Source organism: Rhinolophus sinicus, chromosome 3, assembly GCF_057876585.1.
Source record: "Rhinolophus sinicus isolate RSI-liver-muscle chromosome 3, RSI-T2T, whole genome shotgun sequence".
Lineage (NCBI taxonomy): Eukaryota > Metazoa > Chordata > Mammalia > Chiroptera > Rhinolophidae > Rhinolophus > Rhinolophus sinicus.
In genome coordinates this window covers 180,359,705-180,382,440 of record NC_142503.1, presented here as the reverse complement: position 1 = coordinate 180,382,440, position 22,736 = coordinate 180,359,705, and the positions used below count along the sequence as shown (strand labels likewise).

The 22,736-nt window shown below is 44.4% G+C and overlaps 2 protein-coding genes across 5 annotated transcripts in view; one reads left to right on the top strand and one right to left on the bottom strand.

Moving 5' to 3' along the window:
- VIPAS39 (VPS33B interacting protein, apical-basolateral polarity regulator, spe-39 homolog) overlaps positions 1-22,736 on the top strand; it is a 35,441-nt gene that overhangs the window by 405 nt on the left and 12,300 nt on the right. Inside the window, exons 2-10 of one of the 3 annotated variants that reach the window (XM_019733428.3) lie at positions 8-460; positions 8,470-8,627; positions 15,272-15,364; positions 16,008-16,110; positions 17,532-17,675; positions 18,805-18,843; positions 19,255-19,319; positions 20,069-20,125; positions 22,339-22,431. In XM_019733428.3, the coding sequence (XP_019588987.1) occupies positions 8,541-8,627; positions 15,272-15,364; positions 16,008-16,110; positions 17,532-17,675; positions 18,805-18,843; positions 19,255-19,319; positions 20,069-20,125; positions 22,339-22,431 (681 nt within the window). In that variant the 5' untranslated portion in view covers positions 8-460; positions 8,470-8,540. Of the gene's footprint in view, positions 1-7; positions 461-8,469; positions 8,628-12,208; positions 12,351-15,271; positions 15,365-16,007; positions 16,111-17,531; positions 17,676-18,804; positions 18,844-19,254; positions 19,320-20,068; positions 20,126-22,338; positions 22,432-22,736 lie in introns of those variants that run through there. The other 2 variants (XR_012494582.2, XM_019733431.3) reach the window with 2 other exon arrangements.
- AHSA1 (activator of HSP90 ATPase activity 1) lies at positions 3,320-12,017 on the bottom strand. 2 transcript variants are annotated; one of them, XM_019733435.3, is made up of 9 exons: positions 11,583-12,017; positions 9,629-9,819; positions 7,888-7,970; positions 7,139-7,256; positions 5,953-6,041; positions 4,949-5,086; positions 4,382-4,483; positions 3,833-3,884; positions 3,320-3,715 (listed from the first exon to the last, which is right to left on the bottom strand). In XM_019733435.3, the coding sequence occupies exons 1-9, from the start codon at positions 11,660-11,662 to the stop codon at positions 3,543-3,545; spliced, it is 1,026 nt and encodes a 341-aa protein (XP_019588994.2). In that variant the 5' UTR covers positions 11,663-12,017; the 3' UTR covers positions 3,320-3,542. The 2 variants fall into 2 exon arrangements, with proteins under 2 accessions (XP_019588994.2, XP_074183249.1); XM_074327148.2 differs by having other exon boundaries at positions 11,877-12,017.

Sequence of the window (22,736 nt, the reverse complement as noted above, 5' to 3'; positions counted from 1 at the left end):
CCCACAGGTGTGTTTGTGACTGCCTATTCCAGCGCGGCAGGCAGAGCTCCTGTGGTACAGATTCTACCACGCAGCCCTTGGCTGCATTCGCACATGTAAAGAAAGTGCTGCCTGGGAGGCAGGGAGCAGCTGCCTGGACCTCAGACATACAGTCCCTCTAAGTTTTTTGGCCCAAGGGGTAAATTGTATTTACTCCAGAGGAAGAGGCCCCACTTCCCCAGGTAACTTGCTGCAAGGGGATCCACTGCCGCGTTGCCCGAAGGAGTGTACCTGGAAGATGACAGAGATGGACCTGTATGTACCCAGCTGTACTTGGTAAAGTACCAGACACTCTGCTATCACTCCTGGCATTGGGGGAAGGAAAGAGACACATCAGAAAGTAGAATGAGGCAAGTGGTGCCCAGAGCCAACGCTTGGAGAAGACCAGACAGCCACGTTTCTCATCAGCGTCACACCAGAGGTAAGTTTATTAGTCTGGTTCTGGACCGCAATCTAAAAATGCCCTGGTGCAACTATTACAGGGACAGAGAGGGCAGGATCTCAGGTCACCAGATGGAAGCCAAGTTCTCGCTCTCTTTCTCATCTGGGAAATTCAGTACAATCAGCATGGGCATGTTTTAATTATTTTTTAACAGGAACTTAAAAAGACATTTACAGAAAACTGCAAATCCCCCTCCTTTCTAACATACCTTGACACTTAAACATGCTGTCTAAATTCAGTCTATGCCTAGTGGTTGTCTGTTTAACCCAAACTGAAGTTGACCGGTCCCATTTTTAAATCTGTAATCTCAATGACATGCTCGATTGCTACCATGTCAGGCCACAGATGAGAGAAACGAAAGAAAAGGGGCTGAACGAAGGCTTGAAGGGGCTGGGGGGTAGACCAGCTATAAAATGGTGTTTATTCGAACTCTACAAAGGAGAAAGAGATACTGCAGGTGGCTGCAGGCTTAGGGAACAGCTGCCTGTGAGGGGAAGCAGTAAAGGAGGATTTTAGGAGCAGCTGGTATCAGCCAGGAGTGGCTCATAAAATCAGGGCCAGGGCCAGTCACATCACTGGTGTGATTGGCTGTGCTTCCTGTCCCAAATACCAGGAGTCACCCATGGCCACCCGGGAGCAGGGCCACCACACTGTTTCCAACTTAGATGGTTTTGCCCATTTTTTCCACTCTGGTTTACCTCCTAAAGGGTCTAGTTTAGGCAAGTCGGGTCACACTGAATTCTTCCTAGGGCTGGAAACAACCAACAGTACAAACCCTGCCAGATCCTGCGGGCCTCCCTGGACTCTTGGAAGATAGGGTGTTTCAGATCCTTTGCCTCTATTATTCACAAAAGGGACCCAAGTGTGCTTTGCCTCCTCCATTACCACGAGATTTTCTTAACATGCTGAGGCACTTCTCAAAATGAACTCCTGAGACCAAAATCACCAGATATTTATTAACATGCAGCTTCCTGGGCCACACCCACTAAGACTCTCTAGGGACGGGGCCCACTTTTCTCCATTTAACAGGTGGTTCTCAGGTGAGGAGACTCCTTGGTCTAAGATTTGCAGTTTGGCCAATGAACCGGCATTTCAGAATATTCTTGATCCAGGGAAAACGCTTGGGCTTGAGTCCAGAAGTAGCAGGTGCCAGTTGCTGAGCGCGGCATCCACCATCTGTAATGCTCTTGTAAGATGCCTGTTACACCCATTAGACTGATGAAATCCGCCCCGTTCGTTAGGAAGTGGCATGTTTACAATTCAAACCCAAGTCCAAGGTTTTGCTTTTAGTTATTACATCATTCTGCTTTGTAGGCTCAGATGGCTAACCGAAGTGCTATCAGCCAAATGGCAGTGGTAAAAATTGCAACAGCCATCAGTACTGGGGATGAGCCACTACTAAGCATATCATGTGACAGATCCTTTGCTTGGTTGGTGCTTTGGTTTTCACTACGGTGTTTGTAAACTCTACCTCAGGGTTTCTCTGAAATGTCATTTTCTGGAACTGGTAACTCTCCAGCCAGGTGAGAAAGGGCTCCTTTTTTTGTCACTGGTCTCTGTTAGGAGGAGTCTGTTAGGAGGGGCCTGTTGATTTGATTCAAGCTGGAGTACAGGCTTTTTATCGAGTTATCGTTTTGGATTCCCAGAAGGCAGATACAATGCCGAATTAGATGCAAATTAGTTCAGTCTAGCACTTGTTTGAGTAACTCAAGACAAAGGTGGCTTTTGGGGGTCTAAATTATCCAGATCAGTGCTCATTTTCTGCTTTAACTGCGTTTTGGTAGGATTAGCCTCCAGGCCTGCCACCTAATAAAACAAAAGGAAAATAGCTGTAGCTGCAGGAGGTAGTCTGGATTAGCAGGCACTGGCTTGGGGATAGAGGATGCCAGGGCAGGGCATAGGGAAAGGGACCCTCCCTGTTACCTCTCCTGCAACAGTGTGAGCCCCACCGAAATGTATCCCAGCACTTGGTCAGGTTTCTTCAATGGAACCAGATATTTAAAAGTATTCCAAGGACACTCCTTTCTTCCTCTTTCTGGGAGTACTGAGGCCTGGAGTTTCCTACTACAGGAGGGATGCCTCACATACTAGAAAGGTAGCAGCTTCCTGGTGGGGATGACCACGGTGGCAAGGAAGTAGACATACTGGATCAGATTTGAGCACTGGCTCTGCAGTTACGGTCCTTCTTCCAAATCCCGACGGCCAAGTATCAGTTGTTGGGCCTTGGATATGTTACTTAAGAAATCCAAGCTTTGGGTTCTTGTAAAACAGAAGTGATGACAGTGTCTATTTCATAGGGTTTATTATGGGGTTAAAGGAGTGAATGCAAAGAAGCTAGTGCAGTTTCTGGTACGTAGTAAGTGCTCAATAAACAGAAGCTGCTAACCCACGGCCCAGTTCCCCTCTGCCACAGGATGGGAATCTTTCCACATCTCAAGCCAGCAGCTGGTGATCACCTCTTCTTGCAACAGGTTAAGAGGCCGTGGAGAAGGCAAGCCCAGTATGACACCCCCGCCAGCAATGTTGCTGGGCACTGTTTATCCCAGAGCACCGATCCTCCTCTCCTTTTGCCTCAGTGAGGGGAACAGAACCTTTCTGCCAGTCTGCAGTATGCAAGCCTAGCTCAGGATGCCTGGCCGTGACAAGCAGGCTCCCGTCATGCCTCTTGATTACTACATACATTTCTCCACAATGCAGGCAAGGCCTTATTACAACCCCTCCAGTTTTCTGTTTTTTTAAATTAAATGTATTAGGTGACATTGATTCAGTTTGGTTTTTTTTAATCCAAAACCTTCAAGGGACCTCTTTAATACCTAGTCAATACAGGTTCTAAATATGCGCATTTTTTAAATTATGTTTATTTAGCATATGTACACATAAAAGAAAAATCGCCTTCTGATCCCACCCAGCAGAAAACATGCACAAACCCAAGGTATACGCGGAGGGAAGGGGCCCCAGCCCCAAGTTAGTGGTCGGGGTGGTGCAATCCTGTGAGTCACAAGCCTCGGTCAGGAGAGGGCTGGACTGAAGTGTTGGACAAGCTGCAGCCCCGCCGCTGGCCCTAAAACAAGCGTGCGCCATAGCCGAAGGTCTGCTTGATGCCCTCAAAGTAGTAGCGCTGCCAGCCCTGCCGGGTCCTCTCTTCCTCCGGGGCAGGGATGCCGCGGCCCTCCATGCACACTTCAGTCTCTCCATTCTTGTCATGGAAGGTCAAGGTGATGGTGGCAAAGTGCCCTGAGGAAAGGCAGAGGGGCAGGGAGGTTTTAGATCCAGGGTTTCCATCTGGGTTTAGACTACGGAGAAAGTAAAAAGTTCTACGCGTAATGGCAATAAACAAATATGCTTGCTTACCTTCTGGCCAAGATTTAAACCTCCACTTCATCACAATGTGTTTCTCGGGGACCTGGAATAATCACAGAGGTCAGTCTATACTACAGGCCTACGTCCCCAACCCTAGCTAGGATTAGCTATCTGCCTTTCACATGGAGACTATCACCTGTGCAATGACACTACTTATAAGCGCATAGTGGACCCCAGACTGGGTAGCTTCTGCACCAATATTAGTTCCTAGTATCTCTTCTTACTCCTAAGTTGGGTCTGGGAAACTGCCCAGGAGAAATTTTAGTGCCACAAAGAGAAAGCCATAAGTCGCCGATATCTACAACCTCTCTTCCATGTTTGATTTCTTCAGAACTAATTTTAACTCCACTAAGGAAACAATTCTAGGAAAGCAAGAGATTCAAATTGCAGCATTCTTTGGAAAACCCAACCAAAATGAGATGCAACTAACCAAAGAGATTAAAGCCTTACATTTTATCCCCCGAGCTTAAAAAAGGAGAAATGTGACTCTTCTGACCAGACAGAGGCTGCATCCCGGGTGTGGGGCCAGCAGGTACTCACCAGATCAGTGAATTCGCCAGTGACGTTGCCATCTACCAGGTGAAACTTCCCACCCTTGTCTGCTTCTAACACTGCAGGAGCATGGGTAAAGGCCTGAACCAGCTTTAGGGGAAAAAAAAGAGGTAAGGAGAAGACGCACGGCTCAGTGGGACCCAGGGATAATGCCCGCTGACACCTGCAGCCTCGATTCTCATTCCCAAAGACACCACTTTGCCCTATGACCAGGTTCAGATTCTATTCTGTTCCACTACAGAGACCAGGCTTTGACTTGAGTAATCTTCCTGAATCCATGATGGATGACATGACTTCAGACCCATTTTCCAAAAAGAATGATTCCCAGTGGTTCCCACTTACATGACCCAAAACTAGTCTAGATGAGAAAAGAGGGCAAATACACTTCGAGGAGTGGGTTGAACAAAAGTGGTTTTTCCTTTGCCTCTGCTTCCATGAGGAAAGCCTCATGATTCTACTCAGCAGTACTTCTCTGCACGCTGAGGGCATGTGCCCACACCCTAAGGCACCTGGAACAGCAGGTGCCATGAGGCCCGCAGGACAGATTACACTTACCTCTTGAGTGGTGAACACTCTATAGAGCTCCTCGGGTGACGTCAGGAAGGTATCTTTAAGAGTGATCTTACAAGTGGGGATTTTGACACCAACAGGTCTGGCCTGGGTTTTTGAAGAAGCAGACTTAGCCTGTGAAAGCTGCAGTGAAAATTGTCAGTTTAGAGTAATGGTGAAACCTCATCTAACATGGCTTCAGGGACAGACCTGCCATTTATTCTCACAAACTTTTTCACCTCCAAGGTTAATTATTCCAGAAGGTTGGAGGAATTTGTGTGTATGAATGTTTCAGTCATGGGGGGAACTCTTCCAGAAAATCCTCAATTCCTACAGAAGAGAACCACTCTAGGTGAGGGAAGATACTCATTTAAGAACCCATCAGCCAAAGGCCGTGTTCAATCATTAGGCACTTTTGAAGAGCTCAGTGTAACTCTCAAACAGAATTTCTATGCTTAAATACCTAGAAGCAATCTCTCACAGCCTCCCCCCGCCTCCCCCTCCAATCTCCAGAATATCCTTCACTGTGCTGACAAAGGGAATAGGGCTGAAAACCAAGGGCTGACCCTCAACTACACAAATTCCATTTCCAGAAAAAAAAACACTGCTCACCCTGCAAATGGGGTGAAATCAATCAATTTCCTGATAGGCGAAGTTAGTAATCTGACCTGATAACTTGATGAGACCTCTAGTCATCAAAGTATGAGATATCAACACCCCAGTTATAAATAATACTGAGAACGTATATGGCTGAAGACCATCTGTGTTCATGACATAACTGAGTCAGACTCTGAAGTCCCTAAGGCTTCCATATGCTCTAGGGGTGGTTATAAATGAATAAAAACCAGGCGAAAGATGGACAGACAACTACATATTACAGACTCCCAAAATGCACCACGAGTTGCTCTGGCTTAGAGGTTAAGAGCTGAAATTTGGAATTGAGGAGAGGGCAGTGTCTCAACTCCCTTTCCAGACTGCCTCCCACCCAGCACGTGGGAAAGACCATTTACCTTGCGTTCCTCAGTTTTCAGTGCTGGCTGACCAGTTGAGTCTACCGACTCTCCATTCAGTGTAGGCAAGATCATGCCCTGCGTGAACTCTGTAAAGATAAAACCCCAGCTTGTGGAAGTTATTTCTTAGTAGCTGAGACTTGGGGTTTCATGCAGCTTGACAAACAGCCATTTTAACCTAGAATGTGCTAATGACCAGGAAAGGGTCTATCTACTTAACATCTTTACCTTTGGTCTATGCCCGACAGGTATCTGAGTATGTGTTCTAGAATATAGTTATGTTTGCTGGGATTATTTTAAATCTGACTCAACTGGAAGCATTGTGACTTGTCAAATGTACAAGAGGTCTACTATGGATGGTAGCCAACGAATGTTGTTGCACTTCCAGTGACTTGCAGAGTGGGGCAAGATGCCGCTGGGTGCATGTTCCGATCCCTTTCTCACTTTGCCTTACCTCTGTACAACAGCCACAACAAGCTATGGGATCAGAGCACTGGTTCCCATTGAAAGTACCACCTTCTATGCTGGCTCCCTTCAATGGTCATTACATGTATTCCAACACCAAGGTCAGCACATACTGGCAGAACTGGAATTCTAGGGGAGTGCTGAGCTGACTGTAACGTATTCTGATCACCCTCTACATGTCTCTGGAAAACGCATAGCAAAGATACTCCAGGACTGTGTTCAACTACTGAGTCTGGAGACGCCAAGTTTTCAGATCAGTGTTGTCCAACAGAAATAGAATGTCAGCCTCAACTGTAATCTTAGGTTTTCTATTAGCCACATTAAAAAGTTAAAACAAACAGGTAAAATTAATTTTAATAATATATTTATCGCATTATACCCAAACCATCATTTCAATGTTGTATCAAAAACATTTTTTGTTGTCGATATTTACATTCCCTTTTTGGTACCAAGGCTTCAAAATCCATTGTGCATTATATACTCAGACTGCATCTCTATTTGGACTAGCCACATTTCAAGTGCCCAGTAGCCAACACATTAGACACCGCATCTCTAGATCTTTCCCTCACTCTGGATTTATAGACTTCCTTCAAGATGAAATAAGCCCCCTCCCCCAAAATCTTTATCCATTTGCCAAAGAAAGGACTGTCAAGCCCCTTAACCAGAGTCTGACAGGTAGAACACTAGCTCCTCAAGTCATACGTAACTACTCAAGGGATACCTGTTTTGAGGGTGCTGATGTAAATTCCCATTGCTTCTCTTAGAAGTTTCACCCCTTCTTCCTTCATTAAGGCCACGAGATTTGTGTCAGGCTCATCTTTGGCAAGGCTCACACTAATCTGAGTGAAAGATCAGAAGTAGGTGGTAAATAACTTGAGGGGTATCCACTGTGTAACAAGGGTGCTGAGCAATCAGGTAACTTTTGGTTTCCAAAGGAAACGCGTGAGGGGTGGGGTATTCATACAATCCCCATGAGTGTTCCTTCTCAAGTTCTCTCTGCCAAGGCGCAGGTGGCTAATATTAGAACCCACGTTACTACCGTGTTTCCCCGAAAATAAGACCTAGCTGGACCATGGGCTCTAATGCATCTTTTGGAGCAAAAATTAATATAAGACCCGGTCTTATTTTACTATAAGGCCTTACTTTACGATAGTAAAATAAGACCAGGTCTTATATAACATAGTATCATATAAGAACGGGTTTTATATTAATTTTTGCTCCAAAAGACGCATTAGCGCCCATGGTCTGGCTAGGTCTTCTTTTCGGGGAAACACAGTAGCTAAAGTAATTAAGTAAGTACAACTGCTCTGGAGGCTCCAAGTGGCACCACTGACCTAGAAAGTCATCTGCAGACCGGGGTTCTGAACGCTCAAGCCAAGCCTGGGCTTTCATCTTCAATGACAGCTTATTTTTCTCATCTGAGATTAAAAGGAGGTAGAAGACTCAGGTAAGGGGTTAGGAAGCACAAACCTCTACTTCGTCCACGCTGTTTTCATCAGACAAGTTGGGGATCTCCACGTGGCCCTTGTACTGTACTCCAGACTTAGAGGTACCTGTCAAAAGCAATGCAATGTCATTAGTGTCCTCCTCTGCACACAAAGTCTTCTGCTCTGGAGTCCTGACTACAACTCTGCTTATACTTCTTTTGGACAACTGAGCGGACTCTCTTTATTCTGAAAAAATGTCACATACCAGATGCAACCGACCCTCCCTCAGAAAAAATGTCTTTCCTCATCCAATTTCTTGAGACCAACTGTGTTATTACACTGTGGGACCAAGCTCTACATGGACTTGGCACTAGCACGAGTTCTGCCAGGGAGGACTTGGGTCAACAGCCAACCCAGTCAGTTCTGCTAGGTGCTTATTTTGAAAATATGAATTTGTTCCAATGTGATTGATATATTAGGGGACAATTTGATCATGACATGAATTTCACATTTGCTTATATGTGATTTTATCCATGAGAAACACTAGGTGAACATAAAAAACTACTGCCAGCAGAACTGAGCTGCACAGAATACAGAAAACACATCTCAAACATCTGTCTTCCAGCAACTTCAGCTCACCATGCCTGTTATAAGCCACACCATCCACAACCGGTGTTATGTTCCTTCTGATTTTGGATGACATGCCCACCACTTCACAATAACCCACAAGCTGCAACCCTTCTGCGGCCCACTTTCACAATTAAACTTCAGGACTTCTTCAAGGTAAAGCACCATACTTATTGTATTACTGATGTATTTCTTATATTTAACATGTGTAAAACTGTGCGACCAATTTTTATGTTCCTAAATTTTAAAAAACGTGTCACCGATGGAAGATTTTGGGTGTTGTGCTGTGTCCCTAACCCTCTCTTCCTAATAAGCCCTGTGGTTTTCACTGAGCAATTTTGCATAGTGCAATCATTTGTAGGAACACGTCACATCATAGAACAGTTACTTGAAAATTAATCTACAAAACATTTATTTATCTTCACTTCTCTAGCCTCAGTCTCAACCTATGAAAAGGGAATGCAGCAAGATGATACTGAAGGTTCCTTCTAGACTATCATGCCTCAGTAGTTAAAAACTAGCAAACCCCCCCCCCCAATATATCTACTTTCCCCTTCTTTATTACCATTCATTTGAGAAATGTTTACGGAATCACTATTTTATGCTTTGCCCCACACGCTTACTTCTTTAGTTATTTAGGGCCCTTTAAAATTTAGCCTCCCAACCGAAGGACCATCCAAGTGGGGCATACGCATGGTCCTAATTCTTTGTTAATATCATCACAGAGGGACATTAAACTAGAGGATAAAACTGCCCCAATCATCACACAAAAGCTTTGTTATCACAGTAGAATAACCTGTTGGATTCACACCGGAGAGATCACAAGACCAAAAACATCCCCAGTCCCACTTGTAAGTCATCCAAGAGGCAGAAGCAGATAGTCTGAGGAAGTCATTTTACATGTACGGATACAGACCAAGGCCACAAACATAGGAGCCCAGCTGCGTCACTGGTAGTGACTTGAGACCCACAGAGAGGAAGCCCACTTAGTGTCCCACGGTGGCAGAGAAATTGCAGCATCTAATGCTGCTTTCTATAGGACACCAAAGCAGCACCATCTCCCTGGAAAAGTTCATAACCTCTCAAAAACTGTTCTCTCCGGCTCCTTAAGAGGTCAATCAAATGCCCTCTTTCCTGACAGCCCAGCATAGACTCACCTGTCCAATTTAGTTTGACACTCCACTCATAAAAGAAGATAAGTTTGCCTTTGCGATTGTTAATGGATGCCTCTCCATCAAGCTTGCTCACTTCTGTCACTTCACACTTGCCTTCCTCATTTTGCACCTGCACTGCCAGGAACAGTGTTTTCAGCTTATCCATGGACCAATTTGAAGCATCCCTCTCTGTCCTGCAAAACAGAAACAAAGCTATGGAGCAGCAGCCAAATGGACGGTATGCTGCTTGCTTTATGCAAGAGAATGCAAGGCTAAAGGAGGTCTGACAAATAGTTTGAAAAAAACAACAGGGCTGGCCCAGTGGCTCAGGTGGTTGGAGCGCTGTGCAACACTGAGGCCGCCAGTTCGATTCCCACATGGGCCAGTGAGCTGCGCCCTCTACAGCTAAGACTGTGAACGATGGCTCTCCTTAGAGCTGGGCTGCTGAGCCCGAGGTAGGTGTGAACTACCGTGGGCTGCCGTGTGCCGCCATGAGTGGCCGGTGGCCATTGTGAGTGGCCGGCAGCTGGCAAGAGCTGCTGCAAATTGCTGTGAGTGACCGATGGACAACCGGCCACCGATTGCCTCACTGGGGGGAGCGCAAGGCGTATAATACTAGAATGGGCCAGGGAGCTGTGTCCTATACAGCTAGACTGAGAAACAATGGCTTGAGCCAGAGTTGGGGAAGAGGCAGAAAGGGGAAAAAAACCACCAACAAAAATAACCCCTTCATTCCCACTCCAGTATGTCCACAAACGTTGCGCTGTTTTAGGAAGACAAGGAGTCACATATTGTCAAGAACGACAACTGCTATACAGAATGGTTACAAACTAAATAAGCATAATGGTGTGTGTGCATAGGGGTCGGTAGTTGACATTTTAACATGGTGCCATTTGACCAAGTGAAAAACTGCACATCTTGCCAAAGTTAGAGCAGCACAGACCAGGCCATAGAATGCACTATTTAGATAAAAAATCCAGGAAGGAATAAACCAATACTCTTGACCCAATTAGCACAGAGTTCCGATCTGTCAATTTCGGGCTCTGCTATAAACACTGTACACATATTCTGTGCCCTGTAGATGGCCATGAAAACAATGTAAGCCCAGGGCTTCAAAACAAAGAATTAGGTCAAACACTCCATGTATGTTAAAAGAAGAGGCTGGCTGAGATACAAAGAAAACTCAGTATCTGCCACACAACTTACTAACTAGTAGAGAAAACAATGGCAACTTACTAACTAGTAGAGAAAACAAAGAGCTGCAACAAAGTACAAACATAGTTAAGGCAGTATTAACAAAGTGCAGTGGAGCTGAAAGATAAGAAAACTACTTCTGGAAGATTTCATGAAGGAGAGTAGGCTTTTAAGAGTAGTTAGGTTATAAAACCACGACTGCCAGGCAACCATGAGCAGTCCCTGGAGTTACAACACAACTAACTTAACAGTTCCGGGTGAGAGGCTAAGATGTCCTCAGCATCAGAGCTCCGAGCACCTGGAGAACATGTTCCAAACCTTCACTTTCTGGATTGAGGCAGTGGTTCCCGTAACTTTTAGTTTCACCTGTGCGCCGTAAAATAGGAATTCCTGCCCCGAGCCTTACACAGCAGTCTCCCAACACAATCCAAGGCCATTTGGGTCTGTCGCCTCCGACCACGTGTGGGAAACATCTCCGTGCTTAGGACGCATGCAGTAGCCAGGGAGTTATGTTCTCATCTCTATGAAACCCCTCCTTTGGGACTAGCCCTCCACGTTGCCCCCAGCACCCCAAACACTGAAACGGAGGCCGGGGAGCGGAGAGAGGGCTGGGACTACGGACCCTTGCAACTGGAAGGACCCACCCCCATCTCTGGCCAAGGCTGCCTCAGTCCCAGCTTTGTCCTGACCGAGGTTCCGGGGATCCCGCAACTCTGGCCCGCCCGGCCGTAGTGCTCCGGCGGCCTGGCCCTCTAGCCCTCACCAGTGCCAGTTGTTGACGTTGGTGGCGTCCGCCCGCTCCTCCACGATCCAGCGTGGGTCGCCCTCACCCCACTTGGCCATCAGCTTTCCTATCGCGCCGCCACCAGCTCCCCAGCAGCCACAGCCACAGCCACCACCTCCACGCCTGGTCCCAGCCGCCGGGTAGCGCCTGGAAACTACTAGAAGCGGCCGCAGAACCTTCTGGCTTGCTTTTCCCTCCACCCCCCGCCCCCTCCCCGCCGCAAGTTCCGGTTCCTCCTCGCTCCCAAGGTACTTCCGTTTCACCTCGCCGGACCTTGGCTTCCTCCTGTTCTAGGGTTCCTTCAGGCTCTCAGGTTATCCCCAGAAGGGCCCGAAATGCAACCGCTCACTCGACCGTTTCTAATCAGTAGGGATACAAAGAACTTGTCTCATTGTTTCCCGGGACGCTGAGTCGGCCCTGCTGAGCCTGCTGGGAAATGTAGTCTTGTTGAGTGACCTGCTAGATAACCACGGAAGGTCACGCAAAAAGTAAACGACCTAGGTACGGTGCACTGGGGATTCTGGGAGTTGTAGTTACAACTCCCTGTGGTCCTTATGGACAGCGCCTGACAGCGGAGCCGGAAGAAACTACAACTTCCAGCATGGCCTTGAGGTCTCTGTCTTGCCACACGTTCCTTTTTCCGCCCCACCCCGCCCCTTTTCTATACCACACAGCGTCTTAAAAAGGCTTGTTTAGCGGCGGAAGAACCTGGCGCTGTCTTGATTGGGAGGGCCCGGAGTCGTGGAGGTGAGGGAGTCCGAAACCCTTCGAGCCGCCTGTCTGGCTAAGTTCAGCCTCTTCGCATTCTGATTCTTTCCCCCTATTCTCCGAGGCGTTCCTCGAGCTCCCCATCCTCCGCCGAGGCCTGACTCTTCTAGTTCAAGCGACCTCGGGGTGGGGGCTGCGAGTGATCCCCGACATTTGATTTTGGATGAGTATTTAGTCTACCAGGGGTCCGCCGGGCCCTGGCGAGTGCGGTCCATCTGTGGCTTCCTGGGCGTTCGCCCATAGTTGAACTCGTATGCCCTGATCTCAGTTCATAGCCTCACCTGTGTAGGCCTGGTTTGGAAGAGGATGACTGAATCCGAATCTGCCTTCTCAGCAACTGATTTCTGGAATGTCCTGAGGCAGGGAGCGTGTTGGTTGTGGATTTTTAGTTTTTATTTTGCGCTCATCCCTCGTTTTCCTTCCTTCGTTGCGTTCCTGTTCTCTCCTAGGATCTACTGCCCTATCTTGGGGGCTCTTAGTTTAACCGGAGTTTCATGTTGAAACCAGTTTTTCAGTCACTCTTTCAATTGTACCTGGTTGGTCTATCACTTCTAGAGCCATTAATTGATTACCTCTTTGCTTGGCAAGTAAATCTAGGTTCCGATTTGGCACTAGAAGTACAAATTGGTGTCATGTAGCCACCCAAGTGGCATGGTCAAAACAAGATGTCAGAAGCCTTCTGGTAGATGATTTGGCTTGTCAGACATAGTCTATGCGCATCTGTAGATATTTACAGCTATTTATTTACTATAGTGAAGTAATGACCTGCCCTAGTTTTCCCTAGAGTGAAAAATAGAATGACCATGCAAGTCAGAGTGGAAATGACCCAGGAACCAAGAAACCAGGATCACAGGAGCAGTTAGCAAGGTAGCTTAGATACTTAATCCTTTTGTGCCCCATTTCCCTCATCAGTGAAATGGAAGTAGAATCTGCCAGGCCTGCCTTACAGGGTTGTTCTGAGATGACAAAGTAAGTGCTGTATAAACTGGCACCTGTGCCACAGACATTTACAGTATATGCTGTGCATACCTTCAGTGTGATGGCCTCAGAATTTTTATATCAAATTAATTTTTTAATCTTTAGGATTGCTGAAAGATATTTTCTTTCTAGCCTTTATCAAGGTACCATAATGATTTAATAATAAAAGTTAATGCTGAGCATTAATTTTGTGTCAGGCATGTATTACCTGGGTTAAGCCTCAAACAATCCTATAAGGTAGTAGGTTTCTATTGTTAATGCTTATTTTACAGCTGATGAAACTGAAGCAGGAAGATGTCAATAAGAGATCCTATACTAAATAGGGAACTAACGTTTAGCATTCACTTTCTGCTAGGCACTTATAAGATGTTTCCTGAGTCCTATTTATTCTTCACTGCAACCCTGTGTAGGCGGGATATCATTTTTTCAAGGTTTAGCAGAATTGTTTACCCAGTTTGCTTAGAACTGGAGAAACTAAGATTTGAACTCAAGTCTATCTTACTACAAAGCCTAGGCTTATACACTATGAGGAATGATTTCATTGTGTATGTCAGCTTTTTTCATTTTGTTTTGACTTCCTGGAATTAAGTATACAAAATAATTTTTAAGCTACACCTGGGTCCTGTAGAAATCAATTAGTGATGTGTGCCATGGGAAAGGATCAGCTAGTAGAAAATTCCCAGCCATACTTTTGCCATCCCTACAGCCCCTGAAGACACGATGTAGCCTTTGGATTATTTTTGGTGCTATGGGAATTTTGGACCAAATTCCTGGCTTACATCAGTTTTTACTCTAATCCAATTGACAGTGACAGTTTAGTTTGCAGTTCTAGGGCGTTTTTTCTTCAGAGTAAAATCAATTTTAGAGTAGTTATGAGGGATTTGTGGTCTTTTGACTAATTCTTTTTTTAAAAATAATTTTTATTGGGGAATATTGGGTGACAGTGTGTTTCTCCAGGGCCCATCAGCTCCAACTCATTGTCCTTCAATCTAGTTGTGGAGGGCGCAGCTCAGCTCCAAGTCCAGTCGCCGTTTTCAATCTTTAGTTGCAGGGGGCGCAGCCAACCATCCCATGCGGGAATTTAACCTGCAACCTTGTTGCTGAGAGCAACTGAGCCATCCGGCTGCCCCTCTGGAAGCTCAGCGGCAGTTCATTGTCTTCAATCTGGTTGTGGAGGGCACAGCACACTGACCCATGTGGGAATCGAACCGGCAACCCTGTTGTTCAGAGCTTGCGGTCTAACTAACTGAGCCATCCAGCTGCCCTTGACTAATTCTTTATATATTGTATTTTGGTTTTTTTTGGCCATGCCCTCATTTCCCAAGTTTGGGCAGATACTTGCTAATAAATTAATCAAGATTTGAAGATACAGGCAGGATAATTCTGCTTCTTTTAATTGCTTTGGTTTCATTCTTTCAGGCATTTAACAAGCATACGTGAGAGCAAGATATTTGTCAGTTTTATTCACTGCAGTATTCCCCGAGCCTACTACAGTGCCTCAGAGGTGGCATTCAATAGATCCATGTTGAGTACACGAATTATGATATTTTGTTGGTGATACATTCTTATAACACTTGCCTGCCTTATTGTTTTCCCTTTATACATAGCTATGCTGAGTACTCCAGCTCTGTTGTAGGGTCCTTCAGGAGAGGGACTGTGTCTTGCATTTCTAAAATATCCCTCGCCACACCTGAGAGAGTGCCTCGAACAAAGTAGGCGTTCTAGGAAAGAATGACTCCTTGTGGGTAATTAGAGGATCAAAAGTCTGCTTGGGTCAGTTGGAGATCCAAGGATCTGCTTATAGGGCAGGTTCAGTATTTGCTTTACCAGATTCTTTTCCATATCCCTGATTACTGGGGGGGAGGTGGTAGTTGTTTGAGGGGCACCCGAAAGGGACATACACTGTCTTCCTCTTATTCCAGATGAGTAGGACCAAGGGAGATGAGGAGGAGTATTGGAACAGCTCCAAATTCAAGGCTTTCACCTTTGATGACGAAGATGACGAGCTCTCACAGGTAGGCTTCTGAAGAGCACATCCTCTTCCGCAGTGCCGCTCGCAAACTCCTTCCCTTTGTGCTCTTGGTAGCCCGGCTTTTGGCCATGTCTCCATTAGGCTCAGAAAGGTTTGGGGTCAGATCTTTACAAAAATGTTCCTGGAGAAGAGCCCTCAGAAAAGAGCCGGAAGGACTGTAAAAACCAACTCTGCCCTTCTTTATATTATTCAGATGATTCATTTCTTTCTATTCCCCCCCCCCCAAGAACCCCAAATCTTTTTATCATGTAATATAATTTATTATACTTGAAAGATGGACTGGATTGGACGTTTTGTCTTTATTGTGTCTGTTTTCCAAATGGGGAAACAGATTCACTTTTGGAGAGGTAGATAAATTCACTCAGCTTTACACAGCAATGTATTGCCAGGAATATGGTTAGAACTCAAAAGTGGCTCTGCTTCCTCTAACTCTCTTGCCGCTGGACTGCAGTGTTAGCTAAAAAGCAGTTCGTTTTCTTGGCAAATATCTAGCAGGCTGGACTTGTGATTATAGAGGGGCAAATGTTGGCCATCTTCAAGTTCCAACCCCTCAGCCTTCCTGGTTGTCAGAGAGAGAGGTGGGAAGTGGGGAGAGCCTGAGTGTCCTGCCTTCTGTCCCTCTGCAGCTGAAGGAGTCCAAGCGGGCAGTAAATAGCCTTCGAGACTTCGTGGATGACGATGACGACGACGACCTGGAGAGAGTCAGCTGGAGTGGGGAGCCTGTGGGAAGTGAGTGGCGGAGGCCCTAGGAGGGCATTGACATTCAGGGGTCTTGTCACTCATGAAGGCTCTGCTTATTTGTCTCTTAATGCCTGTCAGGCAAGGGAATGAGGTTAGACGATTTTCAGATGCCGACATCTGGAAATTTAACCCCAGGAAAAGACCATTGGGGAATTACAGCCTTCGTTCCCGTCTGGCTAGGTCTGCAGTCCTAGAGCTTGGCTGGCTCTGTCAGACTCCTTTGGGGTGCTTGGTAAAGTTCGATTCCTAGGCTTCACTCCAAAGACTGATTCAGTAGGTGATGGGGCTGGTGTGGAGGGGGTGTCAATTTGTGGTAAGCTCGGCAAGTGCTTCTAATGCGCAGCCATATTTGGGAACTACTGACTTAAGCGCTCAGAACTGGTCAGCGGAACTGACTCCTTAGCCACCAAGCTCGCTGCCTAGCGGGTGTATAATACCATTTCACACCTTGGCGGAGTTGATCTGATTTTTAAGAATATTTTAAATGTTTTTCTTAAAAAGGGAACACTGTCACATTATCTAAAAAGAATGTAAGGCATACAGTCAAAGGTTTTCCTCCCACGCCGTCATGCATTTACTCCATTCTCAGTCTCTGCCCTCCCAAAAAAATAAGTGCTGTGTTTGCTTCCTGTGTCTTCATCAAAAGATACTTTTTACATTTGGAAATGCATACAGGAAAAGGGATGGCATACTTTATACCCTGCTCTTTTCACTTGATAAGATAGCTTGGAGATCTTTTCAGATTAATACATAAAGAGCGACTTTTTAAAAAAATAGCAGTATTGTATTACAATGTACGGACTTACCATAATTTATTTGACCAGTTCACTACTGGTGAACTTCAGATTGTGTCCAATCTTTTGTTTACTTTGCTATCAGTAACCTTGTATTCTGCCCACATGTAACGATAAGAAAGAGCAAGTCCCAGGGTGGAATTAGTGGTCTTTGTATCTGTATTGGATAGATATTGCCAAATTGCCCTCCACAGGGGTTGCTCCAATGTGTACTCCCGCCAGCAATGTCTGAGGGTTCCTGTTTCCCCACAGCCTCGCCAACACTGGGTGTTATTGCACTTTGAGATCTTTGCGGGTCTTAGAGGGAACAAACGGTATCTCAGTGTACTTTTAATTTATGTAATGATCTTGTTAAGAGTGAGGTTGAGCATCTTTTCATATGTTTAATAGCCACTTGAATTTCCTTTTCTGTGATCCATTTATTCATTTCCTTTGCCCATTTTTCTGTTGATTAGTCTATTTCATTCTGTCCTTTTTCTCTGCCCTGATTTTTGGAGTCCATGTTAGCCAAAGGACCAGGGCCTCTGGTGAAAAGCTTTTAGAGTTTGTTGGAATGCTTGTTATCCAGGATTTGTCTGGATGAGAATGACTGATTTAGTTCTTACTGTCTCGCAGGTATCTCATGGTCCATCAAAGAGACTGCTGGTAATAGTGGGTCAAACCATGAGGGGCGTGAACAGCTAAAGAGCCGAAACAGCTTCTCTTATGCACAGCTACCCAAGCCTGCTTCTGCCTACTCCCTGAGCAGCTTTTTTAGAGGTAAAGAGTGATGCTTAAAATAACAGAATCCTTTTCCTTCTTCAAAAATGCTCGGGCTAAAATTTTCATTCACTGTGGAAGAAAAATATTGAAGAATAAAGAATTATCTTTGTAGCTGGCAGTTGAGGATCAGGAGTGGGAGAAATGAGAGAAATTTAGAGGGGTTGCACCAGGTTTCTAGAACATGACGAGCAAAATTGACATTAACCCTGTGACAGCTACTGAAGAAATTTGGCTAAGTCAGAATTCCTCCCTTCCCCTGTGCACTGCTGGTGGGAATGTAGTGGTACAGCCACTGCGGAAGACAGTAAAGCAGTTTCTCAAAAAATTAACCACAGAATAACCATATGATCTAGCATTCCCCTTCTAGGTATGTACCAAAAAGAGTTGAAAGCAGGAACTTGAATACACCAACGTTCATAGAAGCATTATTCAGAGTAGCCAAAAGGTGGTAACAACTCAAATGTCCATCGACTGATGAATGGACAAGCAAAGTGTACATACAATGGACTATTATTCAGCCAAAAAGGAACAAAATTCTGATACATACTACAACGTAAATGAACCTTGATGACTTTATGCTAAGTGAAATAAGCCAGAGACAAAAAGATAAATACTGTGTGATTTCACTTATATGCGGTATCTAGAATAGTCAGATTCAGAGACAGAAAGTAGAATAGTGGTTACCAGGGCTGGGGGTGATGGGGAATGGGGAGTTAATTGTTTTTTATTTATTTTTTTTAAATTTTTAAATTTTTAAATTTTTTTTGTTTTTGGGAGTTAATTGTTTGATGGGTACAGAGTCTCAGTTTGGGATGATAAAGTTCTGGCGATGGGTAATGGTGATGGTTGTACAATGTGAACCATGTATTTAATGCCACTGAATTATAGACTTAAAAATAAACTGGTAAATTTTATGTTGTATATATTGTATGGCAATTAAAAAATTTTTCCTCCCTGCTTTTTTTTTTATGGCCCCTCAAATGTCTGAAATTGAATAAAAGCTTTTTTAAGCCTTAAATTCGCATGTTGTATATTAAGGTTTTATACACTCTTATGTCCTTAACCAAACCTGAATGGCTCTGACTTGAACTATTCACCTCTTTCCTCATATGTTCTTTATCTTTAGGGAGAACTAGACTTGGAAGTTTCCAGTCCCTTTCTGATGGTAGGCATTGATCCTCTTTTCTTGCTTACTATGGGAGACGTTACCAATCTAGGGTGCAGTGTGGGAAGTCATGGAGACAAGTGGTACTTAGATGATTACATGAAATTTGTTGTGAATCTACCATCACTGTTAGAGAAATTTTCTGATCCTGAGTCAGGAAGTAAAGATCATTCTTGAAGAAAAAGAAAAAAGAAAACAAAAAAATTAGAATAAATAAATAAAAAGATCATTCTGGTTTCAGGCAGAAGGAGTGACTGCTAGGGATACTGGCTTTGGGGAGGAACCAAGATCTACTTTGAGCCCTAAAGATACCTTGGAAGCTTAGAAGTAAAAAAAAATGTGAGAAGGAAGTGGTTGAGGAAAGAAATGACAAGAATGTGGTATCTTTTTGAATGTGGTGTTCTTTTTCAGCTCTCTCGGACACACCTGCCAAAAGCTATGCTCCAGAGCTGGGGAGACCCAAGGGGGAATATAGGGTGAGTTAGCTCTTACTTTGGTGTGGCACTTCACACAGTTTCAAGTGCTTTGACATAACGTTATCTTGCCAACTTTTTGAGCAGTTGTAAATATTTTAAACCCCTTTTATAGATAAGAAAACTGGATTTCTAAGCGTTAGGGCTTGCCTCGGGTCTTATAACTAGTAAGTGGTAGAAATGGGACTCAAAAATTTCTATTTTTTGATTCAGTCCAACTCACTGTCCTTCCCCATTACGCTGCCTTTCGAAAGCATTTCATCATCGAAAGCAAGTCATCACTTGGAAGCTTCTCATCATCACTGTGGTCTGGGAAGTTGGTGGAGCTCATGTTCCCATGAAGCACATAACATAGCAAATTGATTCATGAGGAAAACACTGTATTATAAGGTCCAGAAACGGAACGTGTCTCCCTCTTTCCCTACGTTGGCAAAACTATTAATACATAGACTCTCAAAAATGTTACTGCTTGCACCTAGGGGTTGAAATCCTGAACCACTAGTCATAAGATTACTGATTTTGTAAATTGGTTCATTCCCCCTTTGATTTATCTCTTTCTGCCTGTATTGTCCATGTTCTGGTCCTTTCGAAACTCAGAACAAGACTCTCTAAGTTCATTTTTTTTTTCATCCAATCCCTCACACAGTATTTCCCCTTTAGGGACCAACACTATGAGTTTGAGGTGAGGTGCTGCAATACTGATAATTCTGACCCGTTAGCTTCTTGCGACTCATGAGTTGCTAATGTTGCAGGATTACAGCAATGACTGGAGCCCCAGTGACACAGTGCGACGCCTCCGGAAGGGCAAGGTAAGGCCACTGGAGAGAGAATTCTCGTGGGGATTTTCGGGAAGCTGGCCAGCTTGTTCTCACAGGGAGGATTTCTTGACCGCTCTCTTCAGTTCTATTTGTTAAATGAAGTGGTTTTCAGGAGGAAAATAAGTCCACTGAGATGGAAAGTCAGCTGCAAAATTGAGAATTCTCCAGAGGTTAGTGTTGTTTTAATAGAGTAGTAGGGAAAGAGTGATGGATGAGAAGGAAGAGTACTGTGAAGAATGAGAGCGATCTTTTATATTTAGGTCTCTGATCCATTATAAGTTAACTTTTATATATGGGGTGAGGTTAGAAATGGAGTTCATTTTTTTTCCCCCACACAGATCTCCATATATTTCAGCTCTGTTTGTTGAAAAGACTATCCTTTCTCAGTAGAATTAGCTTGGTGCCTTTGTGGAAATCAGTTGACCATATAGGTATAGGTCTGTTTCTGGACTCTTAGTCTAGCTCATTGGTTTGTGTATCCTTATACCATTACCACAGCGTTGATTGTTGTAGTAAATCTTGAGGTCAAAAATATAAGTGAAAAGACCACCATAGCTGGGAGAAAATACCGGAGGTGCCAATAAAAATATATACAAGTGGAAACTGGTCAACATTGTTCAAGCTGTAGTTTGCTGTAATCAGAAGTATCTGGACGCTGATGGTAACCACTTTGAGCACCTCTTATAATTGCAGAAGTCAAACGTGACTTGTATTCATCTTTTGTTATCAGTATATATCGAGTATTATAATTTTAATAGTTTTGTCCTTTCTTAAAATGTGTATACATTTTTTTGGCACCCTATGTATTTGCAAAATACATAGATTATAAAGGGTTTTTATCCAGAATGTATAAAGAATAACATATTCTGTCCCATAATGAGAATATAAACAATCCAATAAAAAAACTGGCATAAGATTTGACCAGTGATATCACAAAAAAAGGTATTTGAATGGCCAATAAGCACTTGAAAAGATGCTCAGTGTTATCAGTTACCACAAAAATGTGAATCAAAACTGTGAGATACCACTATACAGCCCCTAGAATGGCTAAGCTTACAAATGCTGACCATGCCAAGCACTGGAAAGGTGTGGAGGAGCTGGAACTCCCCTACGCTGTTAGCAGGAAGGTAAAATAGTCCAATGACTTGGGAAAATAGCCTGACAGTTTCTTACAAAGTTAAACGCACACTTCACTCCTAGGCATTTACAGTCTAAGCTAAATGAAAACATATGTCCATACAAAGACTTGTACATAAATGTTCATAGCAGCTTTATTCCTAATAGCCCCCAAAGGGGCAACCATGCGAATATCCGTCAGATGATAAATGGATGACTAAACGGTGGTGTGTGCATACGATGAAAACTATTTGCCAGTGTATGGAACAGAGTGTGCATATTCCCTGTCACCACAGCACTTAGATTCGTCTCAGAAACGTGGTGTTGGTGAGAGAAGCCAGGTGCCAGTGAGTACATACCGTGTCCCTGAAAATAAGACCTAGCTGGACAATCAGCTCTAATGCGTCTTTTGGAGCAAAAATTAATGTAAGACCCAGTCTTATTTTACTATAATATAAGACCAGTCTAATATAATACAATATGATGTGATGTGATATAATATAATATACCGGGGTCTTTTTTTGCTCCAAAAGATGCATTAGAGCTGATTGTCCGGCTAGGTCTTATTTTTGGGGAAACACAGTATTGTATCATTCTATTTTTCTGAAATTTTAGAAAAAATGCAACTTTAGTGACTGAAAACAAATGAGTGGTTGCCAGGGGCTGGGGCGGGGCAGGTGTTGATGGCACAGTGGACAAAGACAAGGGAAGTGCTGGGGTGATGGAAATGTTCTGGATCCTGACTGTGGTCCTAGTTACATGGAGTTATCTACTGGTCAAAACTCACTGAGGAGTAATGCTTACATTTTAGTGTATGTAAATTTTACCTCATTGAAACGAGAACCAGTGATTGCCCTACCTGTCACCTTTGGCAAGACATCATCAGGAAATGAGCATCTTCATTAGGGTGAACTAGAGAGAGTGAGGGGGGACCTGCTGTCTTACAGAGGGCTGGGGACCATAGTGTAAAAATGGAGTGGCTCTGCTTGGGGACGTTTCCTTTCATTCTTACCCACTCCTCAGTATCCAGTGCAAAGGAATATAGCAAACGGTCTTCCTGCACAGTAATTCTGTTCTCATTCTTCCAGGTCTGCTCACTAGAAAGATTCCGCTCCTTACAGGACAAGCTACAGCTCCTAGAAGAAGCAGTAAGCGTGCATGATGGAAACGTCATTACCGCAGTGAGTTGTGGGTTTTGTTTGTTATTTAGTCATTGTTTTCATTAATTTCTGAAAATCCGATCAGAATAGACTTTAACATTTTAGGTTAAATGTCAAGTAAAGATCCTGGATTTGCTCTTGAAGTGTAGGATTCTCAGTAATATGTCCTCTAAGGCTCAGCTGGCAGGATATGCATTGTGTGTGGAACTCTTCTTGATTATAACCAAGAAGCAGTGGGTTGACTGCTCTGTTCGAAAAAATAATCGGGGAGGAGAGATGTGAGAGCAGTCTCTCTCAGAGGGAGGTGTCTCTTGCCAGTGGGCACG

What these genes read in the sequence shown, in the direction of transcription:
- AHSA1 (XM_019733435.3), bottom strand. Translation starts at nt 11,662, where the DNA reads ATGGCCAAGTGGGGTGAGGGCGACCCACGCTGGATCGTGGAGGAGCGG. An exon ending in AACGTCAACAACTGGCACTG is followed by an intron (nt 9,820 to 11,582) that starts GTGAGGGCTAGA and finishes TCTGTTTTGCAG; the next exon opens with GACAGAGAGGGATGCTTCAA. An exon ending in CTGGCGAATTCACTGATCTG is followed by an intron (nt 3,885 to 4,381) that starts GTGAGTACCTGC and finishes TGATTATTCCAG; the next exon opens with GTCCCCGAGAAACACATTGT.